Raw genomic sequence first — 27,860 nt, 5'->3', positions numbered from 1 at the left:
CGAGGAAGAAGGATAAAGTGTGCTGAGGTGAGGCTCGCTGAGACAGGAACATTTGAATAAAGAAGCCAGGAAGAGGCTCTTGCCCATAGCTCAGTAGTTAAGGCACCAGCCACATGCACCAAGGCTGGTGAGTTCAAACCCTGCCCAGGCCTGCTAAACAACAATGACAACTGCAACAAAAAAATAGCCAGGTGGTGTGGCAGGCGCCTGTAATCCCAGCTACTTAGGAGGCTGAGGCAAGAGAATCACTTAAGCCCAAGAGTTTGAGGTTGCTGTGATTGAGGATGATGTAGAGAGACTCTGTCTCAAAAAAAAAAAAAAAAAAAATCAGGGAAGAGAACGTAAGGCCAAGAGAAGGGTAAGTGCAAAGGCCCTGTGGTAAGAGCAGCCCAGCATGTCCAACAGGTAATTACTGCCTACTCTAAACACTTCCTAAATGTGACTTTGTAAATGCCTCACTAGTAGTAGCTGGGATCTGGTAAGTAAATACCTGTTCCATAACATCAGCACAAGGACACCAGCATTGATTGTAAAAGGATTGTGGACCTAGATGTATGACTTTATGAGGACAGGTGAAAACAATTGACAGCTCTTGACTCTGAAAAGGGAAAGGTTGAGAGTTGATAAAGACCTATAAACACGGATGGCACTTTCCTAGAAAGGAGCATCTATTTAAGCTGGAAGGAAGCAGTTGGTAATAAATGGATACATCTCCCCAAAGATGGGACAGCTGAAAAATGAAAACTTCGTAGGAAGCTAAGTAGGACAATTTTCTTAGGGGGCTCTTCAGGGAAGGTAAAAATTTGAGGGCACCATCTCTGACTTTTTGAGGTTGAAGCTGTGGAAGAAAATGGTGCTGGTGCTGTCCCCAAAATTGTCCTTTGAGGCCACTGTCAGAATGAGAATCCTGAACAAAAATGCAAAAAATTAAGTGCTCTAAGATAATTCTTGCACAAGTCATTATTACGATCCAGAGATGCATAGAGACTGTATTTGATGTGACTATTTGAGAACCCTGTGTTCAAATTGGCAGAAAATAGATGAGGAAGAACGGATTAGGCTGAGAAGGCCAAAGGGTAGGAGAGTTAGTGTCCCATGGTCCAGGGTACAAGAAGCCTGGTCTGAAGGCCACTGGGGACTCAGACTGCTTATCCATGGAGGCCGTCAGGCAAAAAACTTGGGTTTGGGTTTGGGTTTGGGCTCCCCCATCTTCCACCACAGTGACCTCTGGCCTATGCAAACGGAGGAGGAGGTACAGGTGCACAGGGTAGGAGCAGTTTACAGCTGAATTTGCCCAGACCTGTCCCCTATCACTCCTAAATAAGGGACTTTAAATGTTTCATAATCTTATCACTACCTGGAGTGAGTTTGGGGTCCAGAGGGGAGAATGGTTCCGGGAACAAACAATGTAGAGAAGTTTAGGAGGTCAGGAATTCTCCAAATCAGCTTAAACCCAGGGCCAGTATCAAGAGGCATGTCATTTACTTAACAAACCAACAAAACATGTGACTTCTTCCTGCGGGGGTTGGGGATGGGTGGGGAGGTGCTGTCCTCATCCTTGTAGGACCAGGTCACTCTGGGCATCTGAATCCTGCCGCTCATTTGGCTGTGGCCCTGGTTGCTTTCTCTCCTACCCTGGCGTTCCTGGCAACGGACTGGGGTGAAGTTGGGGACTTAACAGCTTCGTGAGCAGCACGTGGGGGCTCTTCCTGCCCAACCTGAGTCTTCTTATTGAGAACCGTGGCAGCCACAGTGTGTGTGTGTGTGGGGGGATCTTCTGCAGAAGGTCTGGGCTTTTTTCTGTACCCTCCCCAGCCAGCTTCCTGGGAGGCAAACGCTTTTATCAACGTGGCTTAGTAAGTAGCCAAGGGAGGCACCAGCTCAAATGCCAAGTAGTGTCTAAGCCCAGCTTTCTTTGGAGAAGGCCTTCCCCGCCCCCCCACCTCTTGTTTCTTTATCTGTTGGCTAGAGGAAAGGGAGAAACACACCTTGCTTTAGTGAGAAAAGTGAATCTCCAACTTCTGTGGATTTTGCCTACAACATTTTTGAAATAAAAGTCATTTAAATTAATTATTTTTGAAGCAATATTCATGACATTTTTAGGAAAAGAGAGCTGGGGAAGATGAGTACTGAAAATTCATAGGAGAACTGTATAGCAAGGGATTTCTGTTGGAAAGGTTTATGGTGAGAAAGTTAATAGGAAGGAGCAACTGTGCTGCTAAGAAGCTGAAAGTGGAAAGAAGTAGATGGAGGGGCCTCAGCTCACAGCAGGACCTGGTTTCCCTCGTCTCTTTCTGGTCGATTTTTCTGTTTCTGTGGGCAGATCTGAAAGTGATTTTACTTAAGGAGAGCAGCTTCCTTTAATGAGCTTCCATTAACAGACAGAGATGTCGCAGAAAATGTTGTAGGCATTTTGCTGACTTTTTAAAAGAAGACAAGAAGTTAACTTCCTTAGGAAGTCTCATCTCAGCGCTGTTTGGGATTGTGCCTTGGCAGCAGACTGTGATCTGGAACACTGGCTTATTCAATGTATTTTCTTTCATACATGGTTACGGAAAAAAGTCTGCCCATCTATTTCAAAGTGTATCTAGGCGACAAAGTAGTGTAGTATCTATTTCAATCCATTATCATCTTCCATTTGGGGCTGGGCTTGGGCAGCACTGGCTATAGGCATCAGCAAAGGGTCACCTGTCTCCTGAGGTTCCTCAATGCTGGTGTCCTTGTGCTGATGTTATGGAATAGGTATTTACTTACCAGATCCCAGCTACCACTAGTGAGGCATTTTACAAAGTCACATTTAGGAAGTGTTTAGAGTAGGCAGTAATTACCTGTTGGACATGCTGGGCTGCTCTTACCACAGGGCCTTTGCACTTACCCTTCTCTTGGCCTTACGTCCTCTTCCCTGACTTTTTTTTTTTTTGAGACAGAGTCTCTCTATGTTATCCTCAGTCACAGCAATCTCAAACTCTTGGGCTTAAGTGATTCTCTTGCCTCAGCCTCCCAAGTTGCTGGGACTATAGGCGCCTGCCACACCACCTGGCTATTTTTTTATTGCAGTTGTCATTGTTGTTTAGCAGGCCTGGGCAGGGTTTGAACTCGCCAGCCTTGGTGCATGTGGCTGGTGCCTTAACTACTGAGCTATGGGTGAGAGCCTCTTCCTGGCTTCTTTATTCAAATGTTACCATCTCAGGGAGCCTCACCTCAGCACACTTTATCCTTCTTCCTTGATTTCTTTTTCTCCATTTATCATTATCTGATTATTTGGTTCTCCCGCACTACTTTGCAAGGGCCATGAGAGCTGAGATTTTTGGTTCCCTGCTGTGTCATTAGGGCCTAGAACAATACCTGATAAAAGCAACTTTTTATTTGTTCAATGACAAAAATACATTGAATCTATGAAATTGTACATTTATCATTATTATAATTGTCCCTGTTATCGGGGCATGATTTCTCTGTTTGTGAATAATCCAGAACCCAATCTGAACTGCATCAAGGGACATCAACATTGAGATTGAACATCTGCAAGTCAGAAACAAGAAGGAGCCCAGAGACCTGCAGTGACAGGTGCAGAGTCTGTCGGCTCAGGAGTCTCTTCTGGATTCTGTGAACCAGTCTCACTGCTGCCCCTGCAACTGCCCCTTTGCCTCCAAGTAGACCAGTGCCGCAGGACCTCCTGTTAACTTGAAATCAGTCCCCAGGCTTTTCTGCCTTGGCTCGGCTCTCATGCTCTGTTCCCACAGCCAAGGTCGCTTGTGGTGGAAAGCCTGAAAGTAGGGCCTATGCGCTCCAGTTCTTGACCCCAATGTGAAGGGGCAAATCCTATACATTCCAGCAGCTCACTATAGGGTGAGCCTGTGTGACTAATTTCATCTTCATTCCTCTGGGTGGGCAGGAGTTTGTGCGCAGTTACCTTTTGCCGCCCTCCAATTCTGTCTTATCAGCGGCTACTGCAGGAACTGGGCACTTAGCAGCATCTGTGATATTTTGAGTTTGAGCCTTTTTAAAGCTCACTGGAAGGCACCAAGGGTGCCGGCTGGTTGGGATGCTCTGTCTGTCTGGTTTGGCTTCTCGGCCAGGGTGAAATTTCAAGTCGTCTTTTTGGATTGTGACATGGTATCTGTCTTTTTACAATGAGAGTGCGTTACATTGGCAATACATCAGGCCAGGGGTACTCACTGGCATATTCTCCATGGGAGTTGCTGGTGAACAAGCAGATAGGTCCCCGAGAGCCTGGGCCACCAGCACAGTACATTTTGATAGGGATGGTGGTGGGGGAAAAGAGTATTGGACCCTGGAAAGTGTGGCATTGACTAAAGATGGCAACTACAGACAGAGGCACATGGCACCAAGGAGAACCCTCAAGACTTTGTACAAGGGTCTGCTATGTCCCTGACCTGATATGTCTCTCTTTGTCTTTAAATGGATAGGGAGGAATAGAACATGATTATCTTAGAAAGTTCTTTTTTTTGAGACAGAGTCTTACTATGTGGCCCTCAGTAGAGTGCTGTGGTGTCACAGCTCACAGCAACCTCCAACTCTTGGGCTTAAGCAATTCTCTTGTCTCAGCCTCCCAAGTACCTGGGACTACAGGTGCCCACCACAACGCCCGGCTATTTTGTTGTTGTTGTTGTTGCAGTTGACATTGTTGCTTTAGCTGACCCAGGCCAGGTTCAAACCCACCAGCCTCAGTGTATGTGGCTGGCGCCATAACCACTGTGCTACGGGTGCCGAGCCTTTTTAGAAAGTTCTTGAGTTGTGAGGATTGGTCTAGCATGCTTTGGGTTTATAATCCTCATTTAGCTCCTGTTTAAAAAAAAAAAAAGTAATGACTAGGGTTGGGCTGGGCAGTGAACTGCACACACATCTTGCTACACCACCATGTCTTCCTTCCTGTAACCTGAGGGCTGAACACAGAGCTATGTCTGGGAACGATCACATCTAGACAGGAAGCTATAGGGGGTAATTTTGATGGCACAAATGTCTGAAGCCTCGTTGTGTTTAGCTTGTGTATTTGGTGTTCTCTCTTCCCTCTGCATGCCCGGGCTCACTCTTTGTGTGGACACTGAAATCACTGTGGCATTGTGGAGTCCTGATGGCATTAGCACAGGGCAGAGGAGGCAGCGCTCCTGGTACCGGGCCATGGATTCTGGGAACAAACCTGGCCTCTTCACAGACTTCTCTGACCTATAAAGAGTGTTGTTAATCTTCTTACTGTCTGCCTTACAAAAGACAGTGAGGCAGAGGGAAGAGAAATGAGGTAATGTCTGCTTAGACCTTTGAGCTTCTCGGAAGAACAGCGTTCTGCAGTAATATGATTTCCTAATGCATTTGTTTGTGTTATAATGGACTGTAATTCTATTTACCCAAATTTCTTTAGGTGCTCCTAGAATATCTGACTATCTTGTACAGGGCAAACGGCCTGACTTTGAGAACTAAGCCTAGACTAGAACTCTCAAAGGATACTCAGGCAAGTGAGCCAGGTATAAATTTGTGAGGGTGAAGAAAGAAACTGGGAGAAGAGGAAGAAATGGGAGCCAGGAAAAGAGGGTTGTAATGATCTTCAGAGAGTTTGTATGATAGCTTTAAATCATGTTGTTTTACTAAGGATTGATATCTCAATATTTTTTAATGGAAGTTTATTTTGGTTTAGCCTTGTTTACAAAGGATGACTCGTCTGCAACATTGATCCTGCTCTCTTAGTGTACTTGACAGATTCTTTAACCCAGGCCCCCTCTAAGATTTACTTTGTAAGTTTCTTGGGCCGTAGCCTGGTCATTTATTCATTTTTTTCTGACTCTGATACCAGCAGTTCATACAAACACTAGCAAACTTTTAGATTAACCTGTAAAATCCTTCATAGGTTATTAACCAGTGCTTTATCTTTGTTCTGTCCATAACAGAATAAGTCTTTTTTATTAAAACAGTCACAGTCTAACCTTTTATATGGCTTTTGGAGCAGAATTACAATGAAGCTGGCCTTTTAGTCAGTTCTAAAATGAGAAGTTAAAACAAATGATGAAAAGTGTTTGAAATATATACATGTGTCATCTCTGATATAAAAATGTTAATTTTTGTTATAATTATCTGTACTGGACAATTTTGCTATGGAATTTTCTAGAAGCAGTTGGTTCTTGGGACATTTCAAAAGAATGTTAGCCTTACATAAAGGAATTTTAAGTAACTATTAAGTTAAGGAGGGGGCAGTATGCTTTTTCTTCTGGAGATGTGACTAGATATACTTTTTTAAAACAACTAATTTTTTTATTTTTAGAGCAATTATACTAATCATATTCCTTTCTCTGAGAAAAAAGTATTGTTACAAATTTCATTTACTACATTATAGAATACAATGAGAAAGAGCATATCCTGTCATCCAAAATGTGATATGAAAAAATAAATCCTTACCAAGTTGTGTTTATTTACGTTGTGTGCCAGAGACACATGAAAGTCCGTTTGTTTATTTTTTAAATTAAGAAGAAAATCTTATATAAGGAAATGATATCAAATACAGTGCAACTTCTTAAAACAAAATGGTCTTCTTAAAAAATTATGACTCAGGCTTGGCACCCGTAGCTCAGTGAGTAGGGCGCCGGCCACATACACCAAAGCTGGCGGGTTCAAGCCCAGCCCAGGCCTGCTAAAATAACAATGACGACTGCAACCAAGAAAGGGCTGGGCGTTGTGGTGGGCACCTGTAGTCCCAGCTACTTGGGAGGCCGAGGCAAGAGAATCGCTTGAGCCCAGGAGTTTGAGGCTGCTGTGAGCGGTGACGTGAGGGCACTCTGCCCAGGGCGACATAGTGAGACCCTGTCTCAGAAAAAAAAAAAAAAAATTATGACTCAGAGATACAGTTTATATGAACTTAAATTGTGAATAATCTTAATAAAACCACATTTTCTCTTCCTGACAACTTACTAGAATTTCAGTGAACATTTCAGAATGATAACAATGTACAGTTTTATGTTCTTATGTAAAGTTTGATGATAAATTTATGATTTTCTACCATTGTGTATGATTATAGATAAGGCGTACCTTAAAAGAAGATTGAAAACTGTCCAGCTTATATTAATCTGTCATTGGTTAAACTGTGACGTTTTATTTGAATTTGTTTCAGAATCGAAGCAAACGGCTGGAGAAGGTTCATGTGGTTATTGGACCTAAATCGTGTGACCTAGATTCTCTCATTTCCTCCTTCACATATGCTTACTTTCTAGACAAGGTGAGAAAAGAATGATTATATTTTTTATATTTTGACTTATTATGTTACTTATAAGAGTAAACATTTTCTAGAAACAAAGAAACCTATCACCTGAATTTTTTATGTTCTGGTTTATTGTCACAGAGTATTACAATCCATTAATCAACAAGTACTTACTGAGCACGCCTTACACTGTAGGCATTGTTCTGGTGATTTCTTACCACCTCTGTTATAAAACGTTGTTTCAGTAAGTCCAATGCTTTTAAAAAAAAACTTAAAACTGTTTATAATAATTGATTAATTTGATGGGAGTTCAGAGAACTAACAAAAAGAAAGAGCAGAATTTCTTATTTTCCTTAGTCATTGTTGGACAGTCTTACCCTTGAGAATAGAAAAATATGTGCAGAATAACTTGTGTGAACATTACATGAACGACAAAGACAGTAAATTATATTCACATACATATATTTACATTTAAAAAAAATCATGTTGGGTAGAATGTTCAGAGAAAGAGGTATTACATATTAAATCTACATCCTGGCTGGGTGCAGTGGCTCATGCCTGTAATCCTAATACTCTGGGAGGCCAAGGCAGGTGGATCACTTGAGGTCACAAGTTCAAGGCCAGCCTGAGCAAGAAGGAGACCCTATCTCTACTGAGAATGAAAAACTGAAGCAAGAGGATCACTTAAGCCTACGAGTTTGAGGTTGCTGTGAGCTATGATGCTACAGCACTCTACTGTAAAGGGCAACAAAGTGAGACACTATCTCAAAAAAATAATAATAATAATGATAAAATAAATAGATCTACGTCCTGTCAGATCTTGTTTGGTTTTCCCTTTGGTCCTGATTTGTACAGCAAGGTCATTCTCAATTAGTGATAATCCCCCTTGAGGGAGAATCTTTCTACTCTGTGAAGCATATAACACACCTATAGAAGTGGAAAAGATCTTTCAATAAATTTCTGTAGAGCTTTAATTGTGTAAAATTCATTAGCCCATGATAATGGGTTTTATTCCTTTGAAGCCTAAAAAGCTACATTGTAAGTGTTCGGGTGCTATTTCCAAGGTCACACAGTTTTTAATTTTTCAGAGCCTGACTGGTTTTATTCTAATTTTGTTTGGATCCTGGGCCGTTGACAGTATGCATAGCTGTTCTAGAGTGATTTAAATTCACACGAAACCCAGTCTTCCAGAATGAGCTGTGGGTGGCAAACACTGCTCTAGGGCAGCAGCTGACAAAAATGCCGGGTAAAATATTCTGATCTCTACATGTGGGCTTTCTATCAAATTTCTCTTAAAATGTGTTGAACTTTACAAGGGAGATTAATTGGTATGAGGAGATAAATGTGCCTGTGTCAAGACATGCATATTAAACACTAATCTTATTAACTGGTTTTTTGACTCCTAGAATAAAATGTTGCTTGTCTAAAGAATGTAGAGTTGATTGAACTGAATTGATTTTTAGACTGACAGCGGCATCAACTTTTTAGGAAATTATGTAATAATAATGACACCATCACCACCTATACTATAAGGCCTTGAATGACTATAATGACATCCAACAAAAGGGATGGGGAAAGTAATTTTTGTGGGGAGAAGTAATTGTGATAGATACATGATGGATAGACTAGAATAAGATTTGTGATTCTCTTCTTTCAAGGCTTGCCACTAAATGTAGAAACAAATGTGGCATTACCGACAGTTCACATTCTGAGAACTTTGTTGTAGCTCTGTAGTTTTCTTAGTCTTCTTGGCCCCACACCCTGCTAATAGTCTGTGTCTCCCTTTAAATTTTTCTCGAGAACCTGGACTTCTCCCTGTCAGAGTATTGACCCATGAGATAAGGACAGAGCTTTGCAATTTCACATGTGTGATCTCATTTAAATCCTTCCCACTCTGAAGTGAGCCCACTCTGCAGATAAGGAAAACCGTGAGAGGAAAATGGTGTTGTCATGGTCCCCCAGTAGAGACAGGGGCTGTTATCTAGTTTACACCAGCTTCAGAGTAGGTCCTGTCAGGGTAAGATCAGGGTGCATGTTAGGACTGGTTTATTGAGTCTTCTTCTCTCAAGTTTTGGTAATTATGAAACATAAAGTGTCATACATAAATTGTTAACGATTTTTATGCAGTTGTGATTCAGTAGTAGCACCACAGGTGGAAGAAAACCCATTTTATTGGAGTGGGTTTTGTACTTTGTGTCCTGTGGCAGTGTTATTCATTTATTTTATTCAGCAAATATGTAGGAGATGTTTAGTATATGCCAGACTGTTTTATGCCCTAGAAACATAGCTGAAAAAAAAAAAACAATCAAAACCCCTGTTTTCTTAATGTTAGAAAGGGGAGAGAGATAAAGATGTTAGAACCATGTGTTACGAGCCATAGTCATGACAGATGATGATGTGAGAATAGAGGCCATTTACTTAATGAATTTAATAAATTTGAGTATGAATTTAAAAATTCAATGTCACCAAACTTTACATTCTCTCAGTAATAGGGTTATTACTATATAGTCATAGTAATTTTTAAAAGCACCATTTTTTAAAAAATTTCTGTAGAAAAATGGATTTATTATCATGAATCTATCTCCCACCCATCTCCTGTTTCCTCATTGCCACCAATACTTTTACAAGAGGTTTATTAGTATAAGATATTTTAAACAATAATAAGAAATCAATAGAAATCACAGTCTGGTAGTCCGTGGGCTGAATGTGGCTCATAAAAGAATTTTCACTGACAGACATAGTATTATGAATTTTAAAAAATTATTGTGTAACAAATAAATGTTACAGATAATACCCTCAAATCTGAATCTCTAGTTTCTCTTTAGTAATTAAAAGATTAACCAACACTGGGCCTGAATTTTTGCATGGGAACCATTGGCTGGATCCCAGTGGCAAGCATCCCATTTGGAGGGGATGTATGTGCCTTCCTGTGTCACTGCAGTCCCCACCTGGTCTGTCCCAGTTGGGTTTGTTACCCCTGAAGAGGAAGATGTGTGTATGTGTGTATAGATATATATGGAGTATATATATATATTTTTTTAATTTGGGAGAGTTTAACGCAAGATAAAATATTTCAAGTAAAAGGCATGAGAGGTTTCAAGCAGAGTAACGAGAGCTTAAAATATATTAGGGGCCGTTTACCAGTGGATAATGCTCTACTAATCGGGTTAAGGAAAATTTGGTTATGAATCTCACATGGTTTAGTGAGGCCAAAAGACTTAACGTACCCTTCACCAACTACCCACGGGCTAAAAAAAAAAAAAAATGTAGTTGTATCTTGTCTTGCTGTTTTTGGTGATTCAGTCAACTTTTTTCTTGGTAGGTCAGTCCTCCAGGGGTTCTCTGTTTACCAGTGCTGAACATACCAAGAACCGAATTCAACTACTTCACTGAGACAAGGTTTATTTTAGAAGAGCTAAATATCCCTGAATCATTCCACATATTCCGGGATGAAATTAATCTGCATCAGCTAAATGATGAAAAGAAGCTGTCTATAACACTTGTTGGCAGCAGCATGCTGGCAAGGTAAGACTCAATGGGAGGCTCGGAGATTCCATCCCTTGACAAAGGTTCTTCTGAGCTAAATGTCACCTTGTTCAGGAGATTTTTGGTTGAAGAAGATGGGTTAAAAGCAGAGGACACCCGTGGAAAGGGATTATCTTTTTCTTCTCTTATGGAACAATTTGGGCTATGCTGATCCTCTGTTTTTACTCTTACATTTTATATGTGAGATGTTTACATGGAAAGTTCTTGTAAAAGTGACCAAAATCATAATTTTAAAGCATGTCAAACATTTTCCTAGTCATTTGTATTGATGCTGAAAATGTGCAATGAAAATTGAAATTCAATACTAGGTAAAATTGAATAATTCTTTTTCTTTTCTTTTTTTTTTTTTTTTTTTTGAGACAGAGTCGCACTATGTCGCCCTGGGTAGAGTGCCAGGCCATGGCGTCACAGCTCACAGCAACCTCAAACTCTTGGGCTTAAGCAATTCTCTTGTCTCAGCCTCCCAAGTAGGTGGGACTACAGGTGCCTGCCACAACGCCCGACTATTTTTTGTTGCGGTTGTCATTGTTGTTTAGCTGGCCTGGGCCAAATTTGAACCGGCCAGCCTCGGTGTATGTGGCTGGTGCCATAACCACTATGCTACGGGTGCTGAGCCAAAATTGAATAATTCTTAAGAAAGAAATCTTACTAGTAAATGGAATAATATAGAGAGATGATCATCAGCATCATTTAATCATTAGTTTGTTCATTCCCGGCATTTTATACTGTCAGAGAATGTTCATATAGTTTGAACCCCTTACTTTATGGACAGCAAACCTGAAATTCAGAGTTGTAAATGACTTGCTTAAAGAACACATGCAGTTAGAAGAGTTGGGATTAGAACCTACGTCTTCTGCCTCCTTCAATATTTAGCAGCTTTATCTCTGTCTTGTTCCACTTTGGAAAACAATGATGATAGCTAACATTTATTGAGCTTCTACTATAGGCCAGACACTTAAGAGTTGATAACTGGCGCAAGAATCTAAAGGCACATAAAGAGGAATAAGACAAATCCTCTGCATTCAAGGCCCTTACGCAGATGTCCTTTCATACGTTCTCTACTGCTACCGAATGACAAGCCACCAGTTCAACACCGCAGTAGTTTGAGACGCTAGTTTTTTGTACAGTTTGTCAGTTTGCTAACTGTGATAACCAGAATGTTGATCTTAGTATACGTGAAATAAAAACTTATCTAGAATATGTTATAATATCAGCCATGCAATTCATTTGATTATAAAGAATTCTGAAAATAGCCTGCACATAAGGGGTTGCTTTTCTCTCCACACTGTTTGAAACAAATGAAATTCTTTTGAATTATATTTATGAAATCATTGATAAGTAAGTTTTTGGTGGTTCATTTGACTGACTTCAATTATTGGTATTCAGGACTAAATGTGTGTGTTAACTTTTTCAAACCAATTAACGCCCAGAAAAAGACAATGAGAGCAGCCAAAGGAGTGAACTATGGAATGTGTGTGTGTCAAATTCTGAGGAAGAGTTAACCGATGAAAACGGAAAAATGGATGCTGCTTGTGAGACTGAAGTTGTGAACTCTGGCTTTGGGACTGCTGAGGAAATAGAATGCTTCTTAGACATGAATTGAGATCTCTATTTCCTTCATTGTCACTTATTTGTTTTTGACAGGCAGCAAGAATAAAGTTAGTTTTACCCTTACCTCTCCTCCTGCCTTTGGTAAAATCCAACTCTATCTTGAATACAAAGCAAAACTCTTAAAGTAAATAAAACCAGTAGTGTTTTTGCTATGCCGCAGCAACTGGACAGGCAAGCTTCGGAGCCACATTATCAGAGTTTCAATACCACCTAGTCTACTACTCACTACTTGTGTGACCTTGGACAAATTTCTTAACTTCATTGCGCTTCAGTTTCCCCATTTGTAAAATAGAGGTTCTAATAGCACCTCGTTTTATGAGGTTATTTAATAGTATAAAATATAACAATTCTTACACCTAAAGCATTTATACCAGTGTCTGGCCTATGATAGAAGCTCAATAAATGTTGGCTATTATTACTGTTTTTCAAAGTGTAAGAAGAGAGTAAGCTGCTGAGGTATTTTAGGGTCTTTTAAGAATCTTGGGGAAGAGAAAGTAGTTGACGTGAAACGTGGAAACACGTGGAATAAGGTTCTATTCATCTGAGTCATGTGCGTTCACTTGGACTTCTGGCTACTGAGATGATGTCTTTTGTGAGAGCGCAGAGATTAAATAATTCCACAAAGTCAGAAAAACATGCCACGTCTCTTTGTCTTCCTCTCCTCCATTTGCTTTCCAGTGAGGACAAAACTTTGGAATCAGCAGTTGTCAAAGTCATTAATCCTCTGGAGCAGAGTGACGCCAGGTTTGAGTTCCGAGAGTCTTCCTCTTCCCTGGTGCTGAAAGAGATTCTCCGGGAGGCTCCTGAGCTCATCACCGAGCAGCTGGCTCAGCTCCTCAGAGGTGAGAGGAGAGATGGCTCCTTCTGTTAAATATGGGATGGCTTAATGGAGTGTCTCTGGGCCTGCTCGTGTGGAAAGAGTGCGATCCATTCTTGGGTTAACAATCCCTTTAAAGACCACGGGAAGCTTCATCAGAGAGGCAGGGAGTAAAGAGTTTGTTAAAGAGTAGCAGCACATTGAATATTAAAAATGTGCATTTAAAAATAGGCACGAAGGGCCTTTGCTGTTTCGCTAGACAAGCATATTAAATGGGACGGCTGGCCCTCTGTTGGGGAGCTGGAATGGCTCCTCGGGCTGTTTTAATAGCTTCCAGAGGTGATGCTTGCCTCGAGACAGAGTGAATGTGGACCACAGTTCCACATGCCCACATTGAAATATCTCCTGATACTTTCACATGCCCAGTTTATATAATACCTTCTGTTTTGGTGATATCGTGTCAGGCCTTTTGTAGGCAGATGTCACCTCCTTCGTCCCACGCTACCCCCCATCTTGTAACATATTTCATCTTTTACTTGGCCCATTTTAAGCCCTCAAATCCTGGGCACACTGTCATTAATTATTCAACTGATCTCGCCTTCATCTCTAGCAGTGGAGCCCCCTGTTTCCAAGACCAGTTTTTAAACTAAAAATTATCAGTTGACTGGTGCTACAAAATTACCACAAAAATTCAGTACTTTTACCATATAGGACATGGCTCTGGTTTTTGTATACAGCTTTTTTTCCTTTCAAGAATTCATTTTGAACATGGCAGATGTAGATTTTTCTCAGAAGTGTTTAACACAGGAAAATGAAAAATAGTAACGAGCAGACTAGAAGAAGTAAAAAACAAAGACCAAGAATATTTTGACTCTACTGTTTTGAGGACTCTTTACTTTCTTCCCTTCCTTTGTTTCTACTAGAATTTGGAGGGGTCCTAGAGGTGTTAAAACTGATAACCTCGGGAAACATGCCTTAAATACTTCCGTGGCAATGGTTGTCTGTAAAAATATTCTATAGGAAACTGTGCCCTCCAGTCAACTAAGTAAGCCCAGTCATTTATTTTTGTGACAGAGGAGAATGAAAAGAAAGTTAACTTGGGATCTCAGCCGAGAGGGACAGTCACATGTGTGGTGCAGGCAAGCACTAGAGAATACTTTCTTTCCATATCTTGTAAACTAAGATATTTGGTTCATTTTTAAAAAACATGTGTTCTTTAGTCAGAGAAAAATGTAGTCAATGAACAGCTCCTCATCATGATTTTCTATAAATAGTAAAATAATGTGAGACTGAAATATGCTGGCTCAGAGATAGGACTTTATTACAAGCTCCTGAATCCTTAGTAAATATGACTTTATTGTTGTTGGTGATGATATTAGGATTTAGGGAATGAGAAGGGGTGCAGACCCTCTTGTCAATAACCTTGGGATTAATTTGCAGAGCTACCAGGAAATAGAACTAGGGTAAAGGGTTATGTTTTAAGAAAATCAGAGATTTTTTTTTTATAAGGTTAGGCTTCACATGGCATTGGGAAGCTGGCAGCATGGTGACATCACTTCCTGTCACTTGGGAGTTGAGAGGTTGGAGACTCTTTCCCTGTGAAGACTGTCAGTACGGCGCTGTCACAAGACACAGAGATCCACTGAACTCTGAGAGGCAGAAAATATAGATGGCTTATTATGGGGAAAAGAGGGCTCTGTAGACCTTTGGCCAAAGCGTGTGTGTGTGTGTGTGTGTGTGTGTGTGTGTAGATGGAACATCTCTGAATAGTTCTAGCTAGAAAGAACTAAGGAATGATGATCTGAGGAGTCAGACTTTAAAGAAGTATTTAAATTTTCAATGGTAAAAAAGTATTTTTGGGCAATGGGCCAATTTTACAAAGCTCTGAATCCTTAGTAAATATGAAGAAAATTATTAAGTCCAATTTTTCTGTTTTTACTGAGTTCAATTTTAGATATTCCAATTTCTCAATCATGTATCGACATCAAGCCTAACAAAGAACTTGTTTTCTACACGTCTATGAGTAATTTTAGCATTTTTAATTTTCATAACATGAATAGTTCTTTTTCTAAAGGGTTCCCTTTGTAAGTTAGCTGTACTGTTAGTTTATATTTTGGCATGCTCTAAATAATCACTAATTTGATACACTTTTCTAGAATGTATATTTACTTATTTCTCTAATACATTAAAAGAAGGCAAACATTTTATGCACACCTTTGCCACAAGGAATTTTACAAAATGTCTGCTTTTTGATTTCATGAGACTAGATATTTATAGTAGAGACTTGGAAGGGTCTTTAAAAGCATCATAATTAGACCTCAATGGAGAATACATTATTATAAACTTTGTACCAAAGAAATCTGAATTCTCTATGAGCTAAGTAATTCATCAATTTAATTGTCCTTTCCTTATTATTCCCATGGTTATATGCCAGAAAATGTCATGTTGTGGCATGCTGCCAAGCTATAAATAGATTTCAAGTGGGTCAAGATATTGATCCCCTCAGATCGTGAGGAAGACCCTGTGTATGCTACTAAGCCTCATGTGCTGAAAAAAAAAGTGTAATTTTCAATGTGTTCCTTAATGTACGAAAGGTTGGGCCTCCTCTTCCTTAGTCTTGCCTATTAGCTCCTTTTCCTTTGCTCAATTTCTAAGTATTAGAGTGCCCTAGAATGTGTCCTGGGATATTTTTTTTTTCATATGCTATTTTTAGGTCACTTCATTTAGTTCTAAGAGTTTAATATCATACACAGGTTATGACTCTCTGTATCTCCAACTATGATCTCTTTTTGGAGTTCCAGATAATATATCCAATGCCCCTGTGACATCTTCACATGTGTACTTAATTAGAACCATCAGCTTACCATGACCACAGTGGAACCCATTGGTCCCCATGTACATCCAAACGTGTTCATTCTAGTTTCCACATTTAGGTTAAGGGCAACAGTGTAGGAGTAATACTTGATTCTTTCCTTTGCCTTCTGCCCCATGCTGATCCTTCAGCAAGTCCTGCTGACCCTCCATGTAGAACATAACCTGCATCGGACCACGTTTTCTGTGGTCACCATCTGGGACAGTGACCCAGTCCAAGCTACCATTCTGTTCTTCCTTGACTACTGTATAGCTGCCTGAGCATCGCCCTGGTTCCTCCGTAAAATCCATTGCCTATGGAATAGTCAGAATGACCTTTAAAAATACAAGTGAGATCATGCCAGTCAACTGTTTGCAACCCAGGAACCTTGCCTTTACCCTTATAAACCACAACATCACCTCTCCTCTGCCTACTCTGACTTCATCTGATGAGATTTTGCTCTTTTCCAACTGTATTCCAGACAAAAGGACCTTGCAGTTTTTCAAGTATGCCAGACTCTTTTCACCTATAAGCCGTTCCCTCCTGCTGGAATGCTTGTTCTCATCTATCTTTTGACCTATCACTGGTCCCCTCCTCGTTCTTGCTCTCTCTCCGGGGTGTAAGCTTCCGGAGAAGGAGACCATGTGTCGTGTGCACTGCTTCACCCTGGTGTCTCTGGCGCCTAGAGCAGTGCCTGGCACATAGCAGACCATCAGTAGATACTGTCATAAATAAAGTTTGCAAAACTTTTTACATAGTCTCTATTTTTTATGACTGCATTGATTTAGTTAGTGCTGGTACTTTAATTTCCATCCGATTCCAGTCTATCCTTCCAACTCTTAACATCTAGAATTTGGATGTTGTTCCTTCTAGAAATAAACCCCTTCTTTTAATTTTCTTTTTTTTTTTTTAGCTTTTAGAAATCCTAGTGGAATTAGTTTGGGTATTTTGCAAGCATTTGTTTTCATTTGATTAAATAAATAAATGTAATTTTAGCCCTTTTGTGGAGTAAAATATATGGACTAAAAAGAATATATAACATATGTATGTAGGCCAAAGAACTTTTATAAAGAGCACGCCCTTTTAACAATTATCCAGGTAAAGAAGACCCCTTTGTACTACTTCCTATCCCTACTCGCTCTTTCCTTAAGAAAAGGTAACCACTTTTTTGATTTTTAGGGTATACTCTTATTTGCTTTCCTTCATAATGTTACCATTCCTGTGTATACCCCCTAGCACTGCAGATGGGTTCTGACTCTTTTTGTACATTATATGAATGAAATCACATAGCATAGACACTCCTCGTTTTCATATCTCTGCATTTGTATTAAAGATAGTATCTACTTACATCGGTCAGTAATCTACCTAACTAGCTACTATTTATTTTATTATTTTTCCCTTCCTTTTTCCATATACGATTTGAGATGTCTTACAAAAAGGCGTGCCATCCAATAAAACAGAAAAAAAAAAAAAAAAGAATCAGGGTCAGGAAACATGAAAACAAGTAGAGAAAGGAATATGATCAGATATAGTTATAAATGTGGGGGAGTAAAAATGATGGTTGGTTTGAAACTTTGGATATGAGCTTCCTAGAGCCAATGAAAAAATAGAAATATGGTTAATTATAATGTTCATATTCTTATTGACACAAACACATATATCAGTTTCTCATTTTAAGAAGACACAACAAAGTGTAAAGATTTTTTTGCATCGGCTTCTCGAAAAGACACCTGAGATTGTCGTGAATACTGGCAGCTCCGTCTGTCCCTTCCTGCACTCAGTAGAGTTTACACAGGATTGGGCACAGTGTTTCAGGTACTTCCTGCCCCTCAGTCAGTCCATGGGGATTCCTTTAATAGTATTATTTTTTAATCAGCTTCACCTTTATTCTAGCAATCTTGTTTTCTGTATGTGCTGAGGTTTTCTTCCTCTAAGTATAGAAAAATATATATTTAAGTTTAATCATTTGAATCTTTTTAGTTGTACACTTACTGCTGTAGCTAGAGATCAGTGTTTGCATCAGGGCACCCCGTTCCGTTAAAACATTGAGGTAGGACTTGACTATTATGGATGTTGTTAAAAAGTCATGCATATGCCAGGCAGTGCCTGTGGCTCAGAGGGGGAGGGCACCAGCCCCATATGCCGGAGGTTGTGGGTTCAAACCCGGCCTTATGCCGGAGGTTGTGGGTTCAAACCCGGCCCCGACCAAAAACTGCAAAAAAAAAAAAATCATTCATGTTCCAATTCAAAGCAGGGGTCATGTTGCCATCATAAAAATAACCTGCTTGGGTTTCTCTAATAATCTCCCTTGTCACTCTGTCCTTTGGGTAGAGGCAGGACATGGATAAATGTCAACAGGTGACTCAGCCACGGCCAGAGTGTGTTCAGGCTTTGAGGGGGAATTTAACAAAACTTAAATAATTTACATTTTTTAAAATGAACACTTTTTACAGTGACCAGTCTTGATGTTATTCCCTTTTACTAGGGCATACCACAAAACTTAGAAATTTCAGGATACAAATTATTGCATCCACTTTCATCTGGAAAGGCATTCTTTCTATCTGCTCGTGCAGATAAGATCATGAATGGCCCTGATTTTTGGAAACATCTTTTAGCCTCTTCCCTGCCTATTTCTCTTTCTTCTTCTTTTTTCTTCCTTTCTTCCTTTACCCCTCCCTCTTTTCTTCTTACTCTTCTCCTGTCTGGCTCTAAGATCTTTTTGTTATCATTTTCAAACACACTGCAACCTGAACATTCCTAAAAGTCACATTATACAGTCACGGTGGCCTCGAGTTGGTGCTTGGCTATGCTTTGGGCTTGTGCCAAAACGCAACCGCTCCAGCCCCGCCAGGCTCTTCAACCTGCATTCTTGCATTTCTCCGGAGATGTGAACTGGAGCGCTGCTGCCAAATTTAAGATCCATTAAATTGCTGAATCATCACATGGGGGCTTTGTGTGCGCACGCACATGTGTGTTTGTGTATGTGCGTTTTTCCGGGAACCAGCTGGCACTAAGATTTCGGCCACTGATTACCAGGCACACTCGGATCAAGACCTCACTTTACCCAAATGGCCTTTCATGTTTATTTGTATGAGGCCTTGACAGAAGCCATCAGACAGGAGGGAAAAAAATAACATAATTGTTCTTAGTTTTGGACTAAGTGGAAAAAACAATGCTGTAGCATTTTCAAAAACAAATTCTATCCTTTCTATTGGTGGTTCCATTTGACCTTTAATAAAGAATAGTTGCTTGCTATTTTAGTAGCCCGGATTAACAGCTTCAAAAAGATCCTTTTAAGGAGGTCAAATAGAAAAGAAAGAGAGCCAACTTTTTTTTTTTTCTCTCTCTCTCTCTCTCTCTCTCGCCCAGGGTGAATCATCCCCTCTCCTGAAATGGTTACAAAGTCCGAAGGGAATTACATTGCCTGTTTTGCTTAGGGAGAGGAAAGGCTGTTTTGCTTAGGAAGGTGCTGGAGGCAGTGGAAAGAAATTACTGTTTCTGCTAGATGTAAAACTGAAATGATTCCTCAGCCTTATTCTTAGTTTTAGATATTTTAAATTTATAAGAATAGTACTTAGCACTTAATATGCTGCTGCTTCTAACTTTTCAGACAAAAGTGGGACCTTTAATTATTTTTATCTTTTTTTCCTTCCTTCTCTTTTCCTTCTCTCTCTCTCTCTCTGTTAATCATTCTTTAATTTTTTGTTTTAGTGTGAAAAAAATCAATCCCAGGTGAAAGAAGAGATTTAAATCCCTTCTTTTCTGCTAAGAATTTATAATGGAGAATATGCCTTTATGTGCTGCATGTTTTCCCCAAACAACTTCTGACTTCATTAGATCGTGTTTAATATTAATGCACTGCAATTGCTTTTGGCAAGAGGTCCTTTACTTTGCCATTCTTTTGAGCAAAGACTATTGTGGTTGGTTTCTTCTCTAACGGAATAAAATGTTTGTGGCTATGTTTTATTATAATTGCTTTCTTTGTTGCTTTCTGTTGATCATCCCCTCCCTCTACTTTGCCCGTGTGTAGCTGGGACAATTTGGGGTGCATGTTTATGAATTTATATATTTCTTTTTTCATTTTGCAAAATTGCTGAAGTCAATGCTCACTGTAAGAACAGGTCTGAATTTACTGAGAGGTGCCTGTAGCTGCTGTGTATCCTGATAGGGATATCTCCGAGTTTGTAACTAAATGGGTTTCTAATGTGAAGTAGAAAAATTTGGCATAGGTGGGGCGCTGGGATAGTGTTGGGCCATAGCCTTTTGTATGCAGTAAAATCAGCTGGGTAAGCTGCTGAGCAGCATCTTTCTGAGTTAGTTTTTCCTTCTTATGTCGGTACATCATCTGCTTTGTCAAGTCACACTTACTCATTAAGTCAACGTCAGAAGTCTCTTTTTACAGAATTATTCTGTAGTGTCTATTTAATGCAGTATCTATTAGATTAATTTTTGAATACTGCCTTTCAATATTATATATCTCAAAAAAGAAGATTCCCCAAATCAAAGAAACTGGATTCTGGCTTTGTGTGTAAGCCAGGTACATTTTTATGACATTTATTCCTAAGTATTTTACATATGGAAGCCACTGCAGTTTTTTTAAACATTTTTTATCTTATTTTTAATCATTTGTGATTATTTGCAGAAGTGCAGGCAGTTTTTCTATTCTTGATCTTATCTGTACCAAACTTACTAAATTTACTTACTGCTCTAAACTCATTTGTAGATTCTTTGAGGTTTTTGTTTTACCTACACATTGTATCATCTGTGTGAAAAGACAGTTTTTATTTCTTCTTGTCCTGTACCTAGATTTTTCACTTCTTTTCACGCCTCATTGCTCTCTGGCTAGGATTCCCAGTGCAGTGTTGAATAGGAACAGCAGTAGCAAGAATTCTTATCTCATTCCTAATCTGAAGTAAATTCTTTTAGTACTTCACAATTAACTATGACCTTTGCTTTCTTTGTTTGGTTTTTATAAATGTCATTTATTAAATTAAGAAAGCTGTTTTCCTAGGGCCAGGGGCAGTGCCTCAGGCCTGTGATCCCAGCCCTTTGGGAGGCTGAAACAGGAGGATCACTTGAGGCCAGGAATTCAACACTAGCCTGGGCACCATAAGGAGACCCTGTCTCTAAATAAATAAATAGATATTTTTTAAAAAGAAAGTTATCTTCTATTTCTACATGGCTGAGATTTTATATGATGATTAAATATCAGCTTTTATGAAGTAGTCTTACTACTTGACATTTACTGAGGTGATCATATAATTTTTCTTCTTTATTCTGTTGTGGTGAATTGCATTGATTGTTCTGTGAATGTTAATTTGTTCTTGGTTTCTGGGGGATCCCAACTTGGTGGCTATACAATATCCTATTATGCATTGTTGAATTTGATTTGGGACTAGTTCAAAAATTGTTTTTGCATGTACATCTGAGAGACTTGCCTCTAATTGTTCCTTCTTGTGATGTCCCTATCGGGTGTTGGTATCAAGGCTATCCCAGATTTATGAAGTAAGTTAGGAGATTTTCTCACATCTTCTGTTTTTATGGAAGAATTTATAAAAAATTAATATATTTATTTCTTAAATGTTTGCAATTATGGATTTTAAACTATGGATTTATTTTTAAATAGATATAGAACCCCTAAGATTTTTAAATTTCTCTTTCTACCAGTTTTGACAAGTTGAGTTTTTTGGGTCATGTCCTCTTTTTCTAAATTTTAAAACTTACTAAGCATCCTCCATGCTTCAGAATAGGTATTTGCTTCTCAGATATTTTCCACCTCAACAATCTTTCCCCCAAGTGTCTAATCTACTATGAATACATTTTTGAGATTTTAAATTCAAAGCTTATAGTTTTAAAGTTTATTAAACTTGTAGTTTTAAAGTTTAATTTGATTATTTGGTTTGTAGACTTGAATTCTCTATTGTAATTCTCCAACGAGTTTTGTTATTTTCTTAAATTTCCTCTGGCTCTATTTCCATTCTTTTCCTTGTGAGTTTTTTCTTCTGGCCTTTCTAATCATTTGATCTTATTTCCTTTCTGATTGTTCATTTTTTTAATTGGTGGCTGAATAGTGTATATGAAAAAAGGTAGAGATGATGAGATTGTGGATGATGAAATACTTTTGCTCTTGAAGGAATTTACACAAAAATTAGAAGAATGGTAGATAAAATTAATCTATTCTCAGTTTGAGCTGATTCAAGTAAGAGTTTCAGTCTTCATGAAGACTGGTCAAATTTTTACTTCACTCTTCTTGGGAAGCGGTCAGCAAACTTTCTTGCTAGGGCCAGATAGTAAATATTTTAGGCTATGTGGGCCTGTAGTCTCTGTTACAACCAACAACTGAGCTGTCATTATGGCACAAAGGCATTGATAAGCAATATGTGAATTAATAATGTGGCTGTGTTCCAATAAAACTTTATTCATAGTAATGGAAAGTTAGCCAGATATGACTTCCAGACTATGGTTTTCCAACCCTGGTTCTGGGATGTAGATCTCCAGAGGTCCCATCTTAAAACTTGAGCTATTCATCTAAGATTTTGGTTTTTTTCTGTAGAGGGCCTTAAATTTTTAGCTTTTGTCTCCATAGCCCTGTGGCACTTCTCTTAGATCTGCTAACTTTCTTACCCTGTTACTACTATCGGAGACTAGGAGATAGGGCTGAGACTGATACATGCTAGTAGAGTTGGGTGCAGGTGCTGAAATCAGCAACCTTCAGGTAAATGCTAACTAGGCTTCTAAGTTAGGAGCTGGGTGCTTGCAGAGTGGGTGCGGGTATTTAAGTCTATCTAAGGAAGGTGTTGAAAACCACAGACAAGAACCAGCTTCAATAGGCTTGTCAGCTATCTGGTCACCTTATGTGAACTTTGGCTATGTAGTATCATTTGCATTATGGTTTTAAAATTTCTCCACCCTTTATATTGCTATGACGGTTTCAAAACAATGCAATAAAGTATGAAAATGAGAGGGAACCCAATGTAAAAATTACTGCCCAAATTCTTTTTTTTTTTTTATTTTTATTAAATCATAGCTGTGTACATTAATGCGATCATGGGGCACCATACACTGGTTTTATAAACAGTTTGACACATTTTCATCACACTGGTTGACAAAACCTTTCTGGCATTTTCTTAGTTATTGTGTTAAGACAATTATATTCCGGGCAGCGCCTGTGGCTCAAAGGAGTAGGGCGCCAGCCCCATATGCTGGAAGTGGCAAGTTCAAACCCAGCCCCGGCCAAAAATGGCAAAAAAAAAAAAAAAAAAAAAAAAGACAATTATATTCTACATTTACTGAGTTTCACATGTATCCTTGAAAGATGCACTGCAGGTGTAATTCCACCAATCCCACCAATCACCCTCCCTCTGCCCTCCCTACACTCTTTCTCCCCCTTCCCCATATTCTTAGGTTATAACCGTGTTATAGCTTTCAAACGAAAGCCATAAAACAGTTTCCTAGCAGGGCTGAGTACATTGGATACTTTTTCTTCCATTCTTAAGATACTTTACTAAGAAGAATATGTTCCAGCTCCATCCATGTAAACATGAAAGAGGTAAAGTCTCCATCTTTTTTAAGGCTACATAATATTCCATGGTGTACATATACCACAATTTATTAGTCCATTCGTGGATCAGTGGGCACTTGGGCTTTTTCCATGACTTAGCAATTATGAATTGGGCTACACTAAATATTCTTGTACAAACATCTTTGTTATAATGTGATTTTTGGTCTTCTGGGTATATACCTAGTAGAGGAATTATAGGATTGAATGGGAGGTCTATTTTTAGAACTCTAAGTGTTCTCCACACATCTTTACAAAAGGAATGTATTAATTTGCATTCCCACAGTGTAGAAGTGTTCCCTTTTCTCCAAATCCACGCCAACATCTCTGGTCTTGGGATGTTGTGATATGGGCTAATCTTACTGGAGTTAGATGGTATCTCAAGGTAGTTTTGATTTGCATTTCTCTGATGATTAAGGATGATGAGCATTTTTTCATATGTCTGAAGGCCGTGCACCTGTCTTCTTCAGAGAAGTTTCTCTTCAAGTCCCTTGCCCAGCCTGCGATGGGGTCACGTGTTATTTTCTTCCTTATACATTTGAGTTCTCTGTGGATTCTGGTTATTAAACCATTGTTGGAGACATAACCTGCAAATATCTTCTCCCATTCTGAGGGCTGTCAGCTTGCTTTACTTACTGTGTTCTTGGCTGTGCAGAAGCTTTTTAGTTTGATCAGGTCCCAGTAGTGTATTTTTGAAGCTGCTTCAATTGCCCGGGGGGTCCTCCTCATAAAATACTCGCCCAGACCAATTTCTTCAAGGGTTTTCCATGCACTCTCTTCTAGTATTTTTATAGTTTCATGTCTTAAGTTTAAATCTTTAATCCAGTGAGAATAGACGCAAAAATTCTCAACAAAATCCTAGCCAATAGATTACAGCTTATCATCAAAAAAGTCATTCATCATGATCAAGTAGCCTTCATCTCAGGGATTCAAGGCTGCTTTAACATACGCAAGTCTATAAACGTTATCCACCATATTAACAGAGGCAAAAATAAAGATCACATGATCCTCTCAATAGATGCAGAAAAAGCATTTGATAAAATCCAGCATCCTTTTCTAATTAGAACACTGAAGAGTATAGGCATAGGTGGCACATTTCTAAAACTGATTAAAGCTATCTATGACAAACCCACAGCCAATATTTTACTGAATGGAGTAAAACTGAAAGCTTTTCCTCTTAGAACTGGAACCAGACAAGGTTGTCCTCTGTCACCTTTACTATTCAACATGGTGCTGGAAGTTCTAGCCAATACAATTAGGCAAGAAAAGGAAATAAAGGGAATCCAAATGGGAGCAGAGGAGGTCAAACTCTCCCTCTTTGCTGACGACATGCTCTTATACTTAGAGAACCCCAAAGACTCAACCGCAAGACTCCTAGAAGTCATCAAAAAATACAGTAATGTTTCAGGATATAAAATCAATGTCCACAAGTCAGTAGCCTTTGTGTACACCAATAACAGTCAAGATGAGAAGCTAATTAAGGACACAACTCCCTTCACCATAGTCTCAAAGAAAATGAAATACCTAGGAATATACCTAACGAAGGAGGTGAAGGACCTCTATAAAGAAAACTATGAACTCCTCAGAAAGGAAATAGCAGAGGATATTAACAAATGGAAGAACATACCATGCTCATGGATGGGAAGAATCAACATTGTTAAAATGTCTATACTTCCCAAAGCAATCTACCTATTCAATGCCATTCCTATCAAAATACCAACATCGTACTTTCAAGATTTGGAAAAAATGATTCTGCGTTTTGTATGGAACCAGAAAAACCCCCGTATAGCTAAGGCAGTTCTCTGTAACAAAAATAAGGCTGGGGGCATCAGCATACGAGATTTTAGTCTGTACTACAAAGCCATAGTGCTCAAGACAGCATGGTACTGGCACAAAAACAGAGACATAGACACTTGGAATCGACTTGAAAACCAAGAAATGAAACTAACATTCTACAACCACCTAATCTTTGATAAACCAAACAAGAACATACCTTGGGGGAAAGACTTCTTATTCAATAAATGGTGTTGGGAGAACTGGATGTCTACATGTAAAAGACTGAAACTGGACCCACACCTTTCCCCACTCACAAAAATTGATTCAAGATGGATAAAGGACTTAAACTTAAAACATGAAACAATAAAAATCCTCCAAGAAAGCATAGGAAAAACACTGGAAGATATTGGCCTGGGGGAAGACTTCATGAAGAAGACTGCCATGGCAATCGCAACAACAACAAAAATAAAAATGGGACTTCATTAAACTGAAAAGCTTCTGTACAGCTAAGGAGACAATAACCAAAGCAAAGAGACAACCTACACAATGGGAAAGGATATTTGCATATTTTCAATCAGGCAAAAGCTTGATAACTAGGATCTATAGAGAACTCAAATTAATCCACATGAAAAAAGCCAACAATCCCTTATATCAATGGGCAAGAGACATGAATAGAACTTTCTCTAAAGACGACAGACGAATGGCTAACAAACACATGAAAAAATGTTCATCATCTCTATATATTAGAGAAATGCAAATCAAAACAACCCTGAGATATCATCTAACCCCAGTGAGAATGGCCCACATCACAAAATCTCAAAACTGCAGATGCTGGCGTGGATGTGGAGAGAAGGGAACACTTTGACACTGCTGGTGGGACTGCAAACTAGTACAACCTTTCTGGAAGGAAGTATGGAGAAACCTCAAAGCACTCAAGCTAGACCTCCCATTTGATCCTGCAATCCCAGTACTGGGCATCTACCCAGAAGGAAAGAAATCCTTTTATCATAAGGACACTTGTACTAGACTGTTTATTGTAGCTCAATTTACAATCGCCAAAATGTGGAAACAGCCTAAATGCCCACCAACCCAGGAATGGATTAACAAGCAGTGGGGGAATTGATCTATTCTGGTTATTCATGTTACCAGAGTTTTTCCGCTGTTTCCACCCCATGATTACTTTACACCGTTTGACTTTTCCCCTGGAGCTTTGTCAAGGACCCGTACAGTGTTATGGCCTGAGAAACTGGGGACCTGTTTGGTGTGGCGGGGCTAAGTGGTTCTGTCTTGATTTCAGCTGGTCTCTGTTCGACCCTAGTGAAATAGTTACTCTGAGTTGAAGTCTCAGCGGTGGAGAAATACCAGCAATTAAGTCACCCCGCCCCCCACAGGTGACAATTGGAAGAGGAAAATCAAACCTTCCTACAGCCATACACCCAGGGCACCACTTGAATAGTCCTTAGGCCATTGGCTCAGTTCAAAAGATCTAAATCAATTGTCTCAATCAGCACCTGTCTCAAGTGGGAGAGTTACAAAGGTCTCTGGCAACTGTATCACAGGGGTCTGGTGACAACTCAGATATGACTTACTCCGGTGCTCCGTGAAGTCAGGAGGACTTCCCAGCAAATAGATTTGTCTGGGAAGGTTGATGCCTCCTACCTCATCTTGCACCTCTGTCACACCTAGTCACTGATAGCTGCGCAGGGCTGTGACCCAGTTGTCTCCAGTGAGCAGATATTCCAGAGGTTTGCACCTGCCTGAATCATAAGGAAGTCTGTATCTCCTCAGCCAGGCTGCTGCTCTCTGCCTCTATCCAGTAGGGAGCGGTGAGGCCTGACAACCTCGGGCACTTGATGGAGGCTGAGGGGTGTTCACTCAGTTCCAGCCCGTCTCTGATTGATGTTACTGGTAGAACAGAACAACTTCGTGGGAGTTTGTTTCTGTCGCTGCTAAATTCCTCTGTAGAAGAGGAGCTGCTTTGAGTTCCCAGAACCTGTGCCTCAGACCCTGTCTTTACTCCTGCAAGTTTGTATTCGCAGCACAGTTAGCTGTCAGCTCTAGCCTCCTGCCTTCCTTTGTCTATAGGCTGATGATCCCCTGAGGGCTGGGTGTGTCTTAGGCTCAGTAAAGTAGTCCTCTGGGTCAGCCTCGCCCTGGGAATTTCCTGGCTCTGTGTGTGTGTTTTCTAGTGCCCGCACTCTACCCAGGCCGATACTGCCTCAGGCAAACCCTTTACTCACAGAGCCTGTGTTTTAGCCTCAGGTCTGTTCCATGGTGATTTCCATCTGAGAAGATACCTGGCCTCCTCTGGTTGCCCAGGGAGACAGGGGGTGTGGCTTCAGGATATCCGGGGGTTGGCCTTATTGTTGTCAAAAACGGCAGCTGCTCTGCGCCTTGGGGCACTGCCGTTCCGGCGTGATTCCCTCTCAGCCAACCATCGTCTCCTCACTCCCATGCCACAGAATCAGCACTGACCAGCTGCGGTCGAGGCCCTGTCCAC

General features: G+C 39.9%; 1 protein-coding gene across 4 annotated transcripts in view; it reads left to right on the top strand.

Annotated features, from left to right (window-relative positions):
• Positions 1-27,860, top strand: part of PRUNE2 (prune homolog 2 with BCH domain) — a 297,926-nt gene that overhangs the window by 40,011 nt on the left and 230,055 nt on the right. For all 4 annotated transcript variants that reach the window (XM_053575620.1, XM_053575648.1, XM_053575640.1 and 1 more), the window contains exons 2-4: positions 7,115-7,219; positions 10,524-10,726; positions 13,037-13,200. In XM_053575620.1, the coding sequence (XP_053431595.1) occupies positions 7,115-7,219; positions 10,524-10,726; positions 13,037-13,200 (472 nt within the window). The remainder of the gene's footprint in view (positions 1-7,114; positions 7,220-10,523; positions 10,727-13,036; positions 13,201-27,860) is intronic.

Source organism: Nycticebus coucang, chromosome 2 (assembly GCF_027406575.1).
Source record: "Nycticebus coucang isolate mNycCou1 chromosome 2, mNycCou1.pri, whole genome shotgun sequence".
Classification (NCBI taxonomy): Eukaryota; Metazoa; Chordata; class Mammalia; order Primates; family Lorisidae; genus Nycticebus; species Nycticebus coucang.
Note: the sequence above shows the minus strand (reverse complement) of the source record. Positions and strands in the feature narration are given on the sequence as shown.